The sequence below is a fragment of the Caretta caretta genome, chromosome 10 (genome assembly GCF_965140235.1).
Source record: "Caretta caretta isolate rCarCar2 chromosome 10, rCarCar1.hap1, whole genome shotgun sequence".
In the NCBI taxonomy this organism is placed as follows: domain Eukaryota; kingdom Metazoa; phylum Chordata; order Testudines; family Cheloniidae; genus Caretta; species Caretta caretta.
In genome coordinates, this window is record NC_134215.1 from 66,755,190 (window position 1) to 66,770,412 (window position 15,223).

At 44.2% G+C, this 15,223-nt stretch overlaps 1 protein-coding gene across 3 annotated transcripts in view; it reads left to right on the forward strand.

Annotated features, from left to right (window-relative positions):
- The window catches only part of PDE8A (phosphodiesterase 8A), a 259,372-nt gene that overhangs the window by 224,703 nt on the left and 19,446 nt on the right, over positions 1 to 15,223 (forward strand). For all 3 annotated transcript variants that reach the window (XM_075133133.1, XM_048866934.2, XM_075133134.1), the window contains exons 12-16: positions 1,768 to 1,845; positions 3,036 to 3,106; positions 4,148 to 4,312; positions 8,779 to 8,827; positions 9,077 to 9,212. In XM_075133133.1, the coding sequence (XP_074989234.1) occupies positions 1,768 to 1,845; positions 3,036 to 3,106; positions 4,148 to 4,312; positions 8,779 to 8,827; positions 9,077 to 9,212 (499 nt within the window). The remainder of the gene's footprint in view (positions 1 to 1,767; positions 1,846 to 3,035; positions 3,107 to 4,147; positions 4,313 to 8,778; positions 8,828 to 9,076; positions 9,213 to 15,223) is intronic.

The following is a 15,223-nucleotide window of genomic DNA, read 5'->3' on the forward strand; positions in this document are numbered from 1 at the left end:
CCAGATAACTGCCTCCTCCCCTTTAAAAAAAAATACTGAAGTATTCTAGCAGGATTTGCCCCAAACATTACAGCTTCCAGTAATGCCACTTCAGGATCTGGGGCAGTGCTGCAGGAGACAGCAGTACATTTTAACAAAGGTACCCATATAGCCCGTGTGCCTCTAGCCTCCTTTCCACCTGAAGCAGGAGGTGTGTGGGACCAAGTTATGCTATTCCACTTTCTGCTACAAACAGAAAAGCAGAGGGATCAAACCCACATTCCTCATGTGCCTCTGGTGGAAGCCATCTTCCATTGGAGGGTGTGGGGGAACAATGAGGTAGCTTAGGGAGTAAATCAGAAGAAATCAATACCCTAGCACTCCAGGGCGTTCTGTACAAGCAGCCACAGGGGATTTTGCTGTCTAACTCTACTCTCTCCTGCCTGGCGGTCTTCAGACACACATACCCCATCAGTGCTGGGATTTGCCCCTCCAGTATTGGCACTTTAGAGGACTTAAAATAAATCCTTTGTTCATCCTCTCCTCTCTGCCAAGCCCTTGGGCTCTGCTTATAATTCAGCTCCCCTTTTGATCTTCCCAGCCTAAACTAGTTCCTTTGAAGGGATGAAGGAGTATGTCCACCCACACTTAGAGTCCTAAACTGCAACTCTCTGTCTGCTCCTTGTTGTACTCAGCAGTAATGCCCCCATCCCCTGCCTTAGGCAATCTCAGCTCACAGACAAACATTTAACTGGTATGAGTCAATTAAAACTAAAAAACAAGCAATGGGCCAAACCCTGTCCTCGGTTATCCTTGTGTAACCACTTTCTGTGCTAATTAACCCACATGCAATGGGACTGTGCTAATTAACCCACATGCAATGGGACTGTGTGGGCCTAAATGAGCTCAGAAATTGCCCTATTGACTTAAGTCACTGTATCTGCCTTTCAGTTCCCCCATCTGTAAAACAGGGAGAACAGACTCCCTCCCATAGGCTGTTCTGAGGATTAAGTAGGTAATGTCTATACATATGTCAAGGTTGGCTTACTAAGTATTATTATTTGTACAGTCCAACAACTCTTGCATGAAGCCATTTAATGGTGATTTTCTAAGATGTGGAATATTCAGACATCGAGAACTCTTGTCTACTGAAGTTTCTATCTTGCCTTAGAGCCAAATGCTTTCTGCCTCTGGCATGAAACACATCTAGTTCAGGGGGTAGCCTTAAAGACAATGCAGACTCCGCCCGGAGTTTGAGGGGTTGGTAGGGGTGGGATAGGGAAATGATCATCAGCTTCACCACTGTGTAAACCCATAGGACCTAAGGAGGAGCTCTGTGTAGTTCGGAAGCTTGTCTCTCTCACCAACAGAAGTTGGTCCGGTAGAATGTATTACCTCACCCACCTTGTCTCTCTAGATCCGTAATGGATTTTCAGGGCCCCTCTGACTTCTGCAGCTCTATTACTGGCAGTGCTGTGGCTGAACACCATTCTGCACCAATGCAGTGGGTTAAGAGAGGACTCTCGGTGCTCTTAGATCCTCTACACAAAGGCCATATACTTTTGCATCTTTGCTTGAGGCAAGAGCAGCATTCAGAGACTATGACGTGGGAGCATCCATGGCAAGACCAGTGTGAATACAGTTCTAAGAAGCTGTTTTCCAACCAACTGTAGCATTATGCATGTTGTTCCGCTGCTACCAAGCTTTTACCTGTCTTTAGTTTCCTTTAACATATAATCTGGGAAGAGCCTTTGTTGCAGTCATTGTATAACATTGATGTCTCCACAGATATTCAGACTTGCCGACACAAAGATAGGAGGAAAGGATCGCTTGATGTCAGATCCACAACCTCAAGAGGAAGTGATGGTATGTTAGATAAGTGGATGTTTGTATATTTTTCACATGGCTTTTAAAAACCCCCAAGCCATGAATATTTCATATTTATGCAACTACCCCATGTGTTTTGCCTCTGAACAATATTTTTTATACTACTTTTTTGAAACCTTTAGAAATGAAAGGCCAGATTCCGCCACCCTTACTAACGTTGGGTAGCACTTACTGTCATGAGTAATCCCATAGAATTCATAGAGCTACTCACAAAGTAAGTTACTCTTCATCATTAGTAAAGGTAGCAGATTCTGGGGCCCCCACAAGTATTGGGGTTTGTTCTAGTTTCCCTACTTATTCTTCCCATGAAAGTCAAAGTTAAATTTCTTCTTATTTTTTGTTTGCTTTATTTGCACTGTGTTGTGTCATACATCAGGGAGTTACACTTCATCATGGCATTTTACCCTTCACATACTGCAGGGTTTTGCTGGTGTTTATAAAGCTTCTGTTAAAACGTGTATCAGTACATTCTAGGCAACGGTCAAAGTCTGGTGAAAATTTGAAGTAACAGATTTACTTCTAATTTTCACCAGACTTTGACCATTGCTACAAAAATAGCCTGGATTCTGATGCTGAAGATGTGCTCAGCACAAAGAGTAGCAGAGAAGTAGCCACATCTTACAGGTTACAAAACAGGAAGTAGCCTAGTTTGGCCTTTGCTGCCAAAAATTGCTAATTGACACAAAAGAGGTATGTTTTCCAGTCCCTGATTAATAACATCGGTTGTTACGGGCTAGAATCTCAGTTGGCATAGCTCCTCATCACTGCATTAAGTTCAAAGAACCTACACTGATTTACACCAGTTGATGATCTGACTCATTGTGTCTTGTCATGTATTACACCCTTGTAGTATTACAGGCCCCTCCTCGCCCCCCCAAAAGCAACGTACATATGGCGCTTGTGGCTGAACATTTTATAAAATATTTAAAATATAAAAACAGCAACTATCTTGCCAGGCCATTATGGCTACTTATCTCTGTTCTGTTTTGTTGGTGATTCAGCGTGCATCTATGTGGGCATCCTTATCAGCATAGCAGGACATGTGTGCATATGCATGCTGTTATAGGTGGTCCTGAAGGTCATGGCAAACGAGGAATTCTTGGCTAACTCTGGATGTCATGCATTGTCATTTCAATCAGGGTGCTCATTTTGCTTTGTTTTCTGTACAGGCAGTTCACAGAGGCGACACTCCTCAATGGCCAGGATACATTCCATGACTATTGAAGCACCCATCACCAAGGTAATGCACCATTGCTGGTGTTCATGAAGTCAGACAATCAGAATTTACTTGGATTTTTTTTCTGAAATACTATGGCAGAAACGCTCTGCACAACACCTGGCCTGAGTAGCTGGGCCACATGCAATGGCTGTAGAAGCTTATGCTGGCCCTTACACCATGTCTTCCCTTCCTCCCATCTCCCACAGTGAGTGACTGGGAAGATCCAGGAAGTGGCAAATGCTCTGTTCCCAATCCACCCTTGCCTGCCCATACTGTCCCCTGCCTGTCCCCTCTGCCTGCCACATAGGGGTGTGCACCCTCTGCATCTCTCTCCACATTCAGCTCCCACTTTAGCACAGTCACACTGGTTCTGTTGCCTGGAGGCACTCTGCCCATGCAAAGGAAGGGACTGGATTTCCCTTACATACATATTCATTGTAATGCATAGGGGCTGACTTTTATTTTTCCCTGGGGGTGCTCTGCCCTCAGGTCCTGCCCCCACTCTGCCCCCTCTCCCGAGGCCCCACTCTCACTCTGCCTCTTCCCGCTCCACTCCAACCCCTCCCCTGAGGCCCTCACCTGCCTGACACTCGCTGCTCTCTGCCCTCCCCCAGCCACCAAACAGCTGATTGGTGCTGAGCACCCACTATTTTTTTCCTGTGGATGTTCGAGCCCTGGAGCACCCACAGAGTCAGTGCCTGTGTTGTAATGTATCTCAAGAAACCAATCAAGAGACCAACAAATATCAGTTGCTTAATAAAGTGACTTTCTGATAAAGATAGAAGAGGATTGTACTGGGTCTGTTTGGAGATACTTTGGGCCAGTGTCTTAAGACAGGAAGTTGCCTAATAAGAATGGCCTCTTTAAAACCTTGATCCTCCCAAAGTCAATAAAAAAACCTCAGTGTTTCACTATTGATCCCCTAGAGATTTCACAGTAGTTCTACACGATCTGGATTAAATACTGCTATGTTTAGTAGCGATGACTTCTCATATTAGTCACTGAGAATCTCTCTTTTCTTCAATCACTTCTAAATTTCAAGAGTTTCTTATATTAACCTAGGTAATAAATATTATCAATGCTGCACAAGAAAGCAGTCCCATGCCTGTCGCAGAAGCTTTAGATCGAGTGTTGGAGATTCTAAGAACCACTGAGTTATACTCTCCACAACTTGGGACAAAAGATGAAGATCCACATACGAGTGATCTCGTTGGAGGATTAATGACAGTGAGTACATATGATGGCAAACAATTGCTGACATAAATGCTGGAGCCTGGATTCTCCGTGCACTTACTTCAGTTTACATCAGTGTAACTCCATTGATTTGAATGGAATCACTCCTGATTTACACTGTTACAAGTGAAAGGAGGATCAGGTCCCTTGATTCTTTTTATTAATGGACTACTCAAGTATACGTATTAAAGTTCTGTGCGTAAGTTGGGAGCCCAAACTGCATCATATGATGCACGCATGGGAGGCAGGGGAGATTGTGCAGGAGGTGGAGGGGGCAGGCTTCTGGGGGAGGCATAGGGTGGGTGCAGGTGCCCACAGAGGTCGGGGAGGGGGTTGTGAGGGAGGTTGGGGAGGAGTAGTGGCTGCCTGCAGGAGGTTGGAAGGCAGGGGTGCCCCAGTTCACTCTCACTCCCTGTCGGGGCCAGATGGCTGGTGCCCAGTCAACCCCACATCTTCCCTGCCAAGCCCAGTGAGACAGGAGGCTGCTCTCCATTGTCAAGTCTGGCTCTCCTGTAGTGCACACGCACAGAGGTCTCTCTGAGCCCAGCTGCCCTGCGGCCTGCCTGACCTGAACAGACTACATCAGTGTAGCTCGCACCAGCAGGATCTATATGGGGCATTAGAGCACCACACGTTAGTGCTCTCTGCACTTCGTGCCCCTGTAGACCAGTCTGCATCCCCATGTAAAATTGCTTCTCCCAGAAATCTGCCACCCTGAGGCAGTTGTCTAGTTTGCCTACAGCTTAAGTGGCCTTTGCATCTACTCTTTGAATTGGTACATATCACTGACTCATTGCTCACTTCATTCCATCTGAACCAACCTCTGCAAATGTGTGTTCTGATCCCACACAACCCTCAACGTCTGTCCATGATCATATGGCATAAGGATTCACAGAAAGTTAGTGTACCATAATATACAAAATCCTCACTGGATATAGAACAAAAACTTTTACAAGGCAAAGGGAGAGTCAGAGAAGGGATGTTTCAGAGGATGAATGTATAGTATATATTGATTTTGAAAATGATCTACAAGAAACATTTGTTCAGCAAAGGAGTTGAAGATGGAAGATTAAATTATTCCATCTCATGTACAAACGGCATTATATTGATAATCTGGCAACACAAGCAGAGGATGCAGCTGCTCATGGTGAACAAGGAACCATCTACAAAATGACACGGCTTATCCGTGGTAAATGGCAGACACCAACAAACTCTCTCATCAGGAACAAACAAGGACACCTACTAATAACCAAAGAAGAACAAGAAATGTGCTGGACAGAGCATTTCAAAGAATTGCTGAACAGGGAGTCGCCTAAAGAGGAAGCAAACATCCAGGAGGCAGAAGAAGATCTTGGTATCAACACAGACACCCCAACTAAGAAAGAGATTATTCAAGCCATCAGATCCTTAAAAAATAGGAAAGCTCCTGGCAAGGATAACTTGAATGCAGAATTGTTCAAGGTAAATCCTAAATTAGCAGTATCTATCCTGGTCCCTCTATTTACATCAGTCTGGGAAAGGGAAAAAGTGCCAGATGAGTGGACCAATGGGGTTATAGTGAAGATGCCAAAGAAAGGAACTCTCAGTGATTGTAATAACTAGCGTGGTATCACACTTTTATCTCTGCCAAGCGAAGTATGGTTGTAAGATGGATCGGCAACCTTTGGCACGCAGCCTGTCAGGGAAATCCACTGGCGGGCTGGGCTGGTTTGTTTACCCGCAGCGTCCGCAGGTTCGGCCGATCACAGCTCCCACTGGCCATGGTTCGCCGTTCCAGGCCAATGGGGGCTGCGGGAAGTGGTAGCCAGCATATCCCTCAGCCCGCGCCACTTCCCGCAGCCCCCATTGGCTTGGAACGGTGAATCACAGCCAGTGGGAGCTGCGATTGGCCGAACCTGCGGACGCTGCAGGTAAACAAACCATCCCGGCCTGTCAGCGGATTTTCCGGATGGGCCGCATGCCAAAGGTTGCCGATCCCTGGTGTAAGATCGTAGTCCAGCATATATTATAGGCAGTTGATAGTGTTCTCAGAAAAGAGCAAGCTGGTTTTCAGAAAGGGCGTGGATGCACAGACAAGATCTTCACTCTACGAAGCATAAATAGAACAGTGCTTAGAATGGCAACAGCAACTCTACATACATTTCATAGACTTTGAGAAGGCTTTTGATAGCATTCACAGGACCAGCCTATGGTTCATTCTGCAGGCATATGGAATTCCTTTCCATATAATCAATGTCATCAAATCTTCTATTTCAACTTTACATGCAGTGTTGATCGCAGTGAGCTCAGTTTTGAAGTCAAAACAGGAGTACATCAGGGGTGTGTCATGTCTGCAATCCTTTCAATATTGCCATCGACTGGGTAATGCGGTGTACAACAGAAGACATGGCAAGAGGCATTAAATGGACACTCTTTTCATCCCTTGAAGACCTGGACTTCGCTCTTCTATCACATACCCAACATGATATACAAGAAAAAACACCTTGACTCAACCCATTCAGCCAGCAAATTGGACTGAACATCAATCGCAATAAGACAGATATCATGGCCTTTAATATTGCCTCACTATCACCAGTACGGATAAAGAACTATGTTCTCACCAATGTAGAAACATTCACATACTTGGGCAGCACCATCAGCCAGGAAGGTGGAACAAGCCAGGACATCCGGAACAAAATCAATAAAGCCAGGAACACCTTCAGGTGTTTAAATACAGTCTGGAAATCAGCAAAATACAACACCAGAACCAAACTCAAGATTTATCAGAGCTGCGTACTTTCAACACTACGTTATAGTGCAGAATGCCGGGGAATGAGAAAGTCTGACATGTCCAGACTGTCTTCATTCCATACAACCTGCCTCCGAAAAATCCTCCATATCTTTCAGCCCAGAACAATCTCAAACCTAGATCTATTGACACAGTGCAGCCAAGAGGATCTGAGCACCATCGTTGCCAGGAGTCATTGGAGAATGATTGGTCATGTGCTTCGGATGGAAACTGATTCCATCACTAGAGTAGCAATAAGATGGACACCTGAAGGCAAGTGAAAACGAGGCTGCTGGAAAACAACATGGCAAAGAGCTGTGGAAGCCGAGCTGAAAAACCTGGGGCACAGCTGGGGAACCATTGAAAGACTTGCCAGAAACAGACAGGAGTGGAGGAGCTTCGTCACTGCCCTAAATGCCAGAGGCATAATAGGAATATGATGATGATCTCATCTACAAGAGACTGTCTCTGTGTGTCATTTAGGCTATTATTATTTGAATGTTATTAAACTCAATGTGGGAATGGCATTCAAAATCAGAACATAGATTTGCCAGCTGTAATCGGATCTGGTATCTCAACTGTAACAAAATCTAGCCCTTTATTCTCAAGGACACTCTGAGTCTGGTGTCTTGAATATTTGTGTCACAGCAGTGCTATTGAAGAAATGTTTAACTTGCTTTAACAGCAGGACAGCCTTCCCCATAAGTCACAAAACTCCAGACTAATTTACTTACAAACCTTAAAATAGAAACTAGATGTAATAATTCTTATAAGTGCAGACATTACACAGGTCAGATATGGCATCTAGATTTGCCTCTGTTGTACACTAGTCATATAATGTTATTAGTAAGTTAGAAAGGTGTGTTTATAAAGGGTTTTTTTTAACAACTAGTTTATACATACAGGGCCAACATTAATTCACTACATCTAAAAGATGTTGGGCTAAATCCTGCTTGCATCTGTGAAGCAAGCAGGAATTGATCCAATATTGTTAAACTGATGAGTTTAAGGGTAAATATCAAATACATAATTCTGTTTATTTTAACCACTAAGGGCAAGATTGTGCCTTTAAATACCACCCCAGAATTAAACAAGGGAGGCACTGACCCTCAGGTATATATCTCTGAGGCACATTTCCTTCCTGCTTTCTCCTTGCCCACAGTAAAATGTTGCTGGCCTGAACTAGCAGCAAGTCACAAGAGCCACTGTACTGGGCTTCCAGGAGAGGTGGGTGGAGCCAACCCTCTGCCTGTTTCCTACTACTGCTCACCCACTTGCTCTACAGGTAGTGCGTGGACACATCCAGACCCAAGGTCCAGATAGCACATACAAAAAGATGGAAGTAGATTTTTTGCTTTGGGCATATTGTCTGAAACCACAATACCGGGCTTAAGAAATTACTGCTCAGATAGAAACTAGTTAATTTTGTGATCTGCATCTTGCTATCTTCCTTCCATTATGATCTACCAAGGTGGTGAAGTATTTGTATAGGCATATCTAAAACATTTTGATCTAGACAAAGACAGACAAAGACAGATAAGATAGCTTCTAAGGCTGAAACAGGACATAGTCAAGCTTATGTAGAATCGTTGCACTATTACTTAGTGCCATGTTAGGTAACTTACACAGTACTTTACATTTGGAACAGAGAGTACATGAGAACTTTTTTGATTAATCAATTTTTATTTAACAGGATGGTTTACGAAGATTATCAGGGAATGAATACATATTGTCAGCAAAACGTAAGTTTTCTCTTTGAAGTTTTGGGGATGCTAAAAATTGTGATCTAACAGATTTCAGAAACATAGTAAATGTTTTGATCAAATGTTCCAAGGACTTTTTATTTATACGCAATTTTCTACTGCATTACAAACAGCAGCAGGGGAATTGCTCAGAATGTTTAAGGTTTTTCAGAGAAGAGAGGCCACAGTGTTTAGTAAAAGTTGTATCATAGTAAATTAATTTTATTCCCCAAATATATTCCTTAACAGAAACTCATCAGGTTCCTGGCAGTTTGATCTCCCCTATCTCCCTTAATGACATCCCACCACGGATAGCACAAGCAATGGAAAATGAAGAATACTGGGACTTTGATATCTTTGAACTGGAGGCTGCAACCCATAAAAGGTTAGTAAGGCAAAAGAATTGCCAGTTAAAGCTACCAAGAATTAGCTGCTGCTTCGTCATCATACTCAGCATTTTAATTTCTCTTTCTCTACTTTTCAAATTGGGATCCCTTTTTTCAAAAGGAGAACATGTGTAACTTCCTCATTTGCGCATGTCTCTTGCCTTCTTACTTGCTTCCCATACTTTTAAGTACCTTCTGCATTATCACAAATTTATTTTCTGAAGATTTCTACAGAGAAATACTGGCTGGATCTGAAGCCCTCATATATCTTTTGATGAGGCTTTGAAAAAAGGCAACGCCATTTTGCAAGCCTTCCCTTTTTTTTCACATTATTAGAAAAAATCTTGACAGATCTGGCTGTTGGAGTCTGGGGATCCAAATTATATCCATTTTGAACTACAAACTACGTGCAATGTCAGTTTACTGAGCTTACAGAAAGGGTTGATAGATCACACCTTATTTCTGCTCCTTGTAGCCAGAGTGTATCTATTTCTAAAAACGTTGACTTCAACTGGGAGTAGAAGAAGGGCCTCAATTCTATAAACTCAACAAACTACACTTTTGTTCATACTGCAACGTACAGACTCCTTATCTGTCATTGCAAGAGTTGTAACAGATTCTAATATACTTCAGTAGCAGCAAATGCAATAATTAACCCTATAACTTCATTATAAATCTCTGTTTTTACTTGTTGATACCTGTTAAAATTTCCCTGTGGGGCTGAAATTTTCTATGCTTTGTCTTGGCCTAAAGGTGAAATATACTTTTGGAAATCTATTACATCTGTTCTATGTTTCTTCTGATATCATTTGAGATTCCAAAAGATTATAATTTAGGGGCTAGATCCTGCAAAGTACTGATTATCTTACTTTCAGGTTGAAGCCCTTTATCTTTACCCAGGTTTATTTGAGCTCTTTTCTGCATAAGCCACACACAGAAAAATCCCCCAAAACACATCACAACAAAATTCCCCCCCCCCCCCCCCCAAAAAAACCCACCAAAATACAAACATATGCATTTGGAAAAAATCTGATGTTTTATTATTCCTTAAAATGACATTGTAACTTTATATTTTATTGCAAATGGAGAAACTTATGTCCAAAATGTTATGCCTTTTCCTTTGCCTTATGTTTCCATAAGTAAAGAGGTTACAGATACAAATACTTTTAAACAAAAGGTAGTCAGTCGATGTGAATTAATGTGTTAAATGTGAACTTTGCAGTTAATGAAGAGTTAATTATGTCACCGTCAATATGTATAGGCTAACTAGGTAGTTTCTGGTTTCAGAGTAGCAGCCGTGTTAGTCTGTATCCGCAAAAAGAAAAGGAGTAGTTGTGGCACCTTAGAGACTAACAAATGTATTAGTCTCTAAGGTGCCACAAGTACTCCTTTTCTTTTTAGGTAGTTTCTGTGTTTCTACTGGGAAAAGGCAAAAGGTGATAGATTGTTGCAGCTTTCTCTAATTAAAAGAATTATAATTTAGATTGCTCACATGTTCTTTCATATTCTTTCTACGTTTAAATAAAAGCTAACCATTTGTTAAGAAAATTCAAGTGAGCGTTCTGTGAATCACAGCTGTGAATAAGTTATTAGTGCTCTTTTTCAAGTCCAAGTAGTCATATGGAAGTGGTGCCAAGACAAAAAGCTCATTAAATCTAAACTCAGTGCTGTAAGAGTGACAGTTCCCTGATACAGAAGCATAGTGAGCTCTCTGCCTACTAATGCTATATAGTAATAACTCTCCTAGCTTCCACACATGTGAGGATAGTTTGATTTAAAGGCCAGATGTTCTAGCATGTTATGGTGATAGTATTTAAGTAGACCAAAACTTTCAAACATACCTACCGTTGGTGAGAGAGACAAGCTTTCGAGCCATACAGAGCTCTTCTTCAGGTCTGGGAAAGATGCTCCCAGCATCACAGCAAATGCAAGGGATTTGGATAGGGGGTTAGAAACTGGGGCACACTCCCTGGATGGGGGCATTGAGTGCTGGGGGGCAGTCCTTGGGGGGGATGCTGGGTGCATGGGGAGCAGTTCCTAGGTGGCGGACTGGATGCTGGAGGGGACAGTCTCTGAGGGAGCCATTCTGCCTTGGTCAGAGCACCCTATTTCTGCAGGAAAGGCAAGTGTGCCAGCCCAGTGTTGGGGCCGGTCTGGATGCCGGGGGGAAAGTCCCAGTGAGGTTGCGTGATTGGGGGAATTCCCTGGCTGGAGGGGGAGGGGGGGTTGGGGTGGAGGTGGGGAACAGTCCCTGGGTTCATGGGGAGCTGGATGCATGGTGGGGACTGGGTGCGCAGGGTCAGTCTCTGGCTGGGGGAGTACCCCCTCTTGGCAGGCGGGTTCTGAAGCTGTGCTCTCCAGGTACTCAGCCCAACAGCAGCGCAGAAGTGAGGGTGGCAATATGCCGTGCCACCCTCACAATAAACTAATTCATTTTAACAGGTAACGTTTTGACTTATTTTGCTCATTTAAAATGCTTGTGGTAGACATTTGCCAGTGTTGAAATGAAAGGTGCTATATCGATTTGAACCATATTATTGTCATATGACAAATATTAAATGTTGGGTTTTTTTTGTAGATGTGCAGGTAGTATATATATTGTGTGGATGCGGCCCACATAACACACAGGGAGCTGCATATGCAGCCCACAATGGTAAATAGGTTGAAAACCGCTGATCTAGGTACTCACAAATGAGTAAAAAGAAAAGGAGGACTTGTGGCACCTTAGAGACTAACAATTTATTTGAGCATAAGCTTTCATGAGCTACAGGAAGTGAGCTGTCGCTCATGAAAGCTTATGCTCAAATAAATTTGTTAGTCTCTAAGGTGCCACAAGTCCTCCTTTTCCTTTTGCAGATACAGACTAACACGGCTGCTACTCTGAAACCTGTCACAGATGAGTGTTTCCAGTATTTCTCCGGGTATTGAAGTTAGGCTGACAGGTCTATAATTCTCCGGGTCCTCTTTGTTCCCCTTTTTAATGCTGCAGGTACAATGTTTGCCCTTCTCCAGTCCTCTGGGACTTCACCATTCCTCCATAAGTTTGTGAATATAGTTGCTAATAGTTCCAAGATTGCTTCAGCCTGTTCCTTAGGTATCTTAGGGTGAATTTCATAAGGCCCTGCCAACTGGAATACATCTAATTTATCTAAATAGTCTTTAATTTGTTCTTTCTCTATTTTGGTTTGTGTTCCTTCCCCTTGTTAATGTTAATTCTGTTGAGTATCCGGTCATCAAGCCAAGGAAAGTGTGGGCCCCTTACTGAATGAGGGAGGCAACCTAGTGACAGAGGATGTGGAAAAAGCTAATGTACTCAATGCTTTTTTTGCCTCTGTTTTCACTAACAAGGTCAGCTCCCAGACTGCTGCGCTGGGCATCACAAAATGGGGAAGAGATGGCCAGCCCTCTGTGGAGATAGAGGTGGTTAGGGACTATTTAGAAAAGCTGGACGTGCACAAGTCCATGGGGCCGGACGAGTTGCATCCGAGAGTGCTGAAGGAATTGGCGGCTGTGATTGCAGAGCCATTGGCCATTATCTTTGAAAACTCGTGGCGAACGGGGGAAGTCCCGGATGACTGGAAAAAGGCTAATGTAGTGCCAATCTTTAAAAAAGGGAAGAAGGAGGATCCAGGGAACTACAGGCCAGTCAGCCTCACCTCAGTCCCTGGAAAAATCATGGAGCAGGTCCTCAAAGAATCAATCCTGAAGCACTTGCATGAGAGGAAAGTGATCAGGAACAGCCAGCATGGATTCACCAAGGGAAGGTCATGCCTGACTAATCTAATTGCCTTTTATGATGAGATTACTGGTTCTGTGGATGAAGGGAAAGCAGTGGATGTATTGTTTCTTGACTTTAGCAAAGCTTTTGACACGGTCTCCCACAGTATTCTTGTCAGCAAGTTAAGGAAGTATGGGCTGGATGAATGCACTATAAGGTGGGTAGAAAGCTGGCTAGATTGTCGGGCTCAACGGGTAGTGATCAATGGCTCCATGTCTAGTTGGCAGCCGGTATCAAGTGGAGTGCCCCAAGGGTCGGTCCTGGGGCCGGTTTTGTTCAATATCTTCATAAATGATCTGGAGGATGGTGTGGATTGCACTCTCAGCAAATTTGCGGATGATACTAAACTGGGAGGAGTGGTAGATACGCTGGAGGGGAGGGATAGGATACAGAAGGACCTAGACAAATTGGAGGATTGGGCCAAAAGAAATCTGATGAGGTTCAATAAGGATAAGTGCAGGGTCCTGCACTTAGGATGGAAGAATCCAGTGCACCGCTACAGACTAGGGACCGAATGGCTAGGCAGCAGTTCTGCGGAAAAGGACCTAGGGGTGACAGTGGACTAGAAGCTGGATATGAGTCAGCAGTGTGCCCTTGTTGCCAAGAAGGCCAATGGCATTTTGGGATGTATAAGTAGGGGCATAGCGAGCAGATCGAGGGACGTGATCGTTCCCCTCTATTCGACATTGGTGAGGCCTCATCTGGAGTACTGTGTCCAGTTTTGGGCCCCACACTACAAGAAGGATGTGGATAAATTGGAGAGAGTCCAGCGAAGGGCAACAAAAATTATTAGGGGTGTAGAACACATGACTTATGAGGAGAGGCTGAGGGAGCTGGGATTGTTTAGCCTGCAGAAGAGAAGAATGAGGGGGGATTTGATAGCTGCTTTCAACTACCTGAAAGGGGGTTCCAAAGAGGATGGCTCTAGACTGTTCTCAATGGTAGCAGATGACAGAATGCTCCTGCTCCTAATGTATTTAAAGAACCTCTTCTTATTGCCTTTTATGTCCCTTGCCATTTTGTGGCTTAGCCTTTCTGATTTTGTCCCTACATGCTTGTGCTATTCTTTTATATGCCTCCTTAGCAATTCGTCCATGTTTCCCCTTTTTGTAGGATTCCTTTTTGATTTTCAGGTCATTAAAGAGCACCTGATTGAGCCATATTGGCCTCTTACTGTTCTTCCTGTCTTTCTTTCAGATCATGATAGTGTGTAGTTCTGCCTTCAATATTATGTCCTTGGGAAATTGCCAGTTCTCCTGAACTTCTTTATCGCTGAGATTTTCTTCCCAGAGGACCTTACCTGCCAGTTCTCTGAGTTCATTGAAGTCTGTTTTTTGAAGTCTGCTATTCTTTGTATTCTGATTCTCCGATTCCTTCCTTTGCTTAGAATCATGAAATCTATCATTTCATGGTCACTTTTACCCAAAGTGCCTTCCACCTTGAAATTCGGAACCAGTTCCTCTCTGTTGGTTAGAATCAAGTCTCAAAAGTCTCCCCCCCGGTTACTTCCTCCATTTTCTGAAAACAAAAATTTGTCCCTGATACATTCCAAGAGCGTATTGGAAATTTCGTGTTTTGCCATATTATTTTTCCAACAGATATCTGTATAGATAATGGCCCCCATTACTATCAGGTCTTGTGTTTTGGCTCTTTCTTTTTGTTCTAGAAAGGCTTCATCCACCTCCTCTTCTTGATTTGGTAGTCTGTAATAGACCCTACCCATGACATCACCCCTATTTTGTTTCCCTTTTTATCTTTACCTAGAGAATTTCAGCTGGTTTGCCTCTCACCTTCTTTTGGACCTCAGAACATGTGTATATATTCAGGGCCATCCCTAGCCATTTTGGTGCCCTACGCAGCCCCCAGCCTCTGCGGGGGGCAGGAGCAGGCTTTGGAGGCAGGGGGAAACCGCCTCCCAGCATGAGCTGGCAGAGTGGAGTGGGTTGGGGCTGGGTCGCTCCACAGGGTCCCTGCACTCATGGGGCGGTGGGAAGTGGAGCGACCCGGCCCCAACCTGCTCCACTCTACTCCCCTGGCTCCCAGCCTTGAGACTGGGGGGGCAAGGGTAAACCGCCCCCCAGCACTCACCGGTGGCGCAGAGGGGGCTGGGGCCAGGTCCGGGTCGCTGCACTTCCCACAGCCAGTGAGTGCAGCCCGACCCTGCTGCAGTCCTCAGGGGGGTGGGGGCAGGGCTGGGGCGGAGCAGGGGTGGGGGTGGAGCAGGGGTGCGGG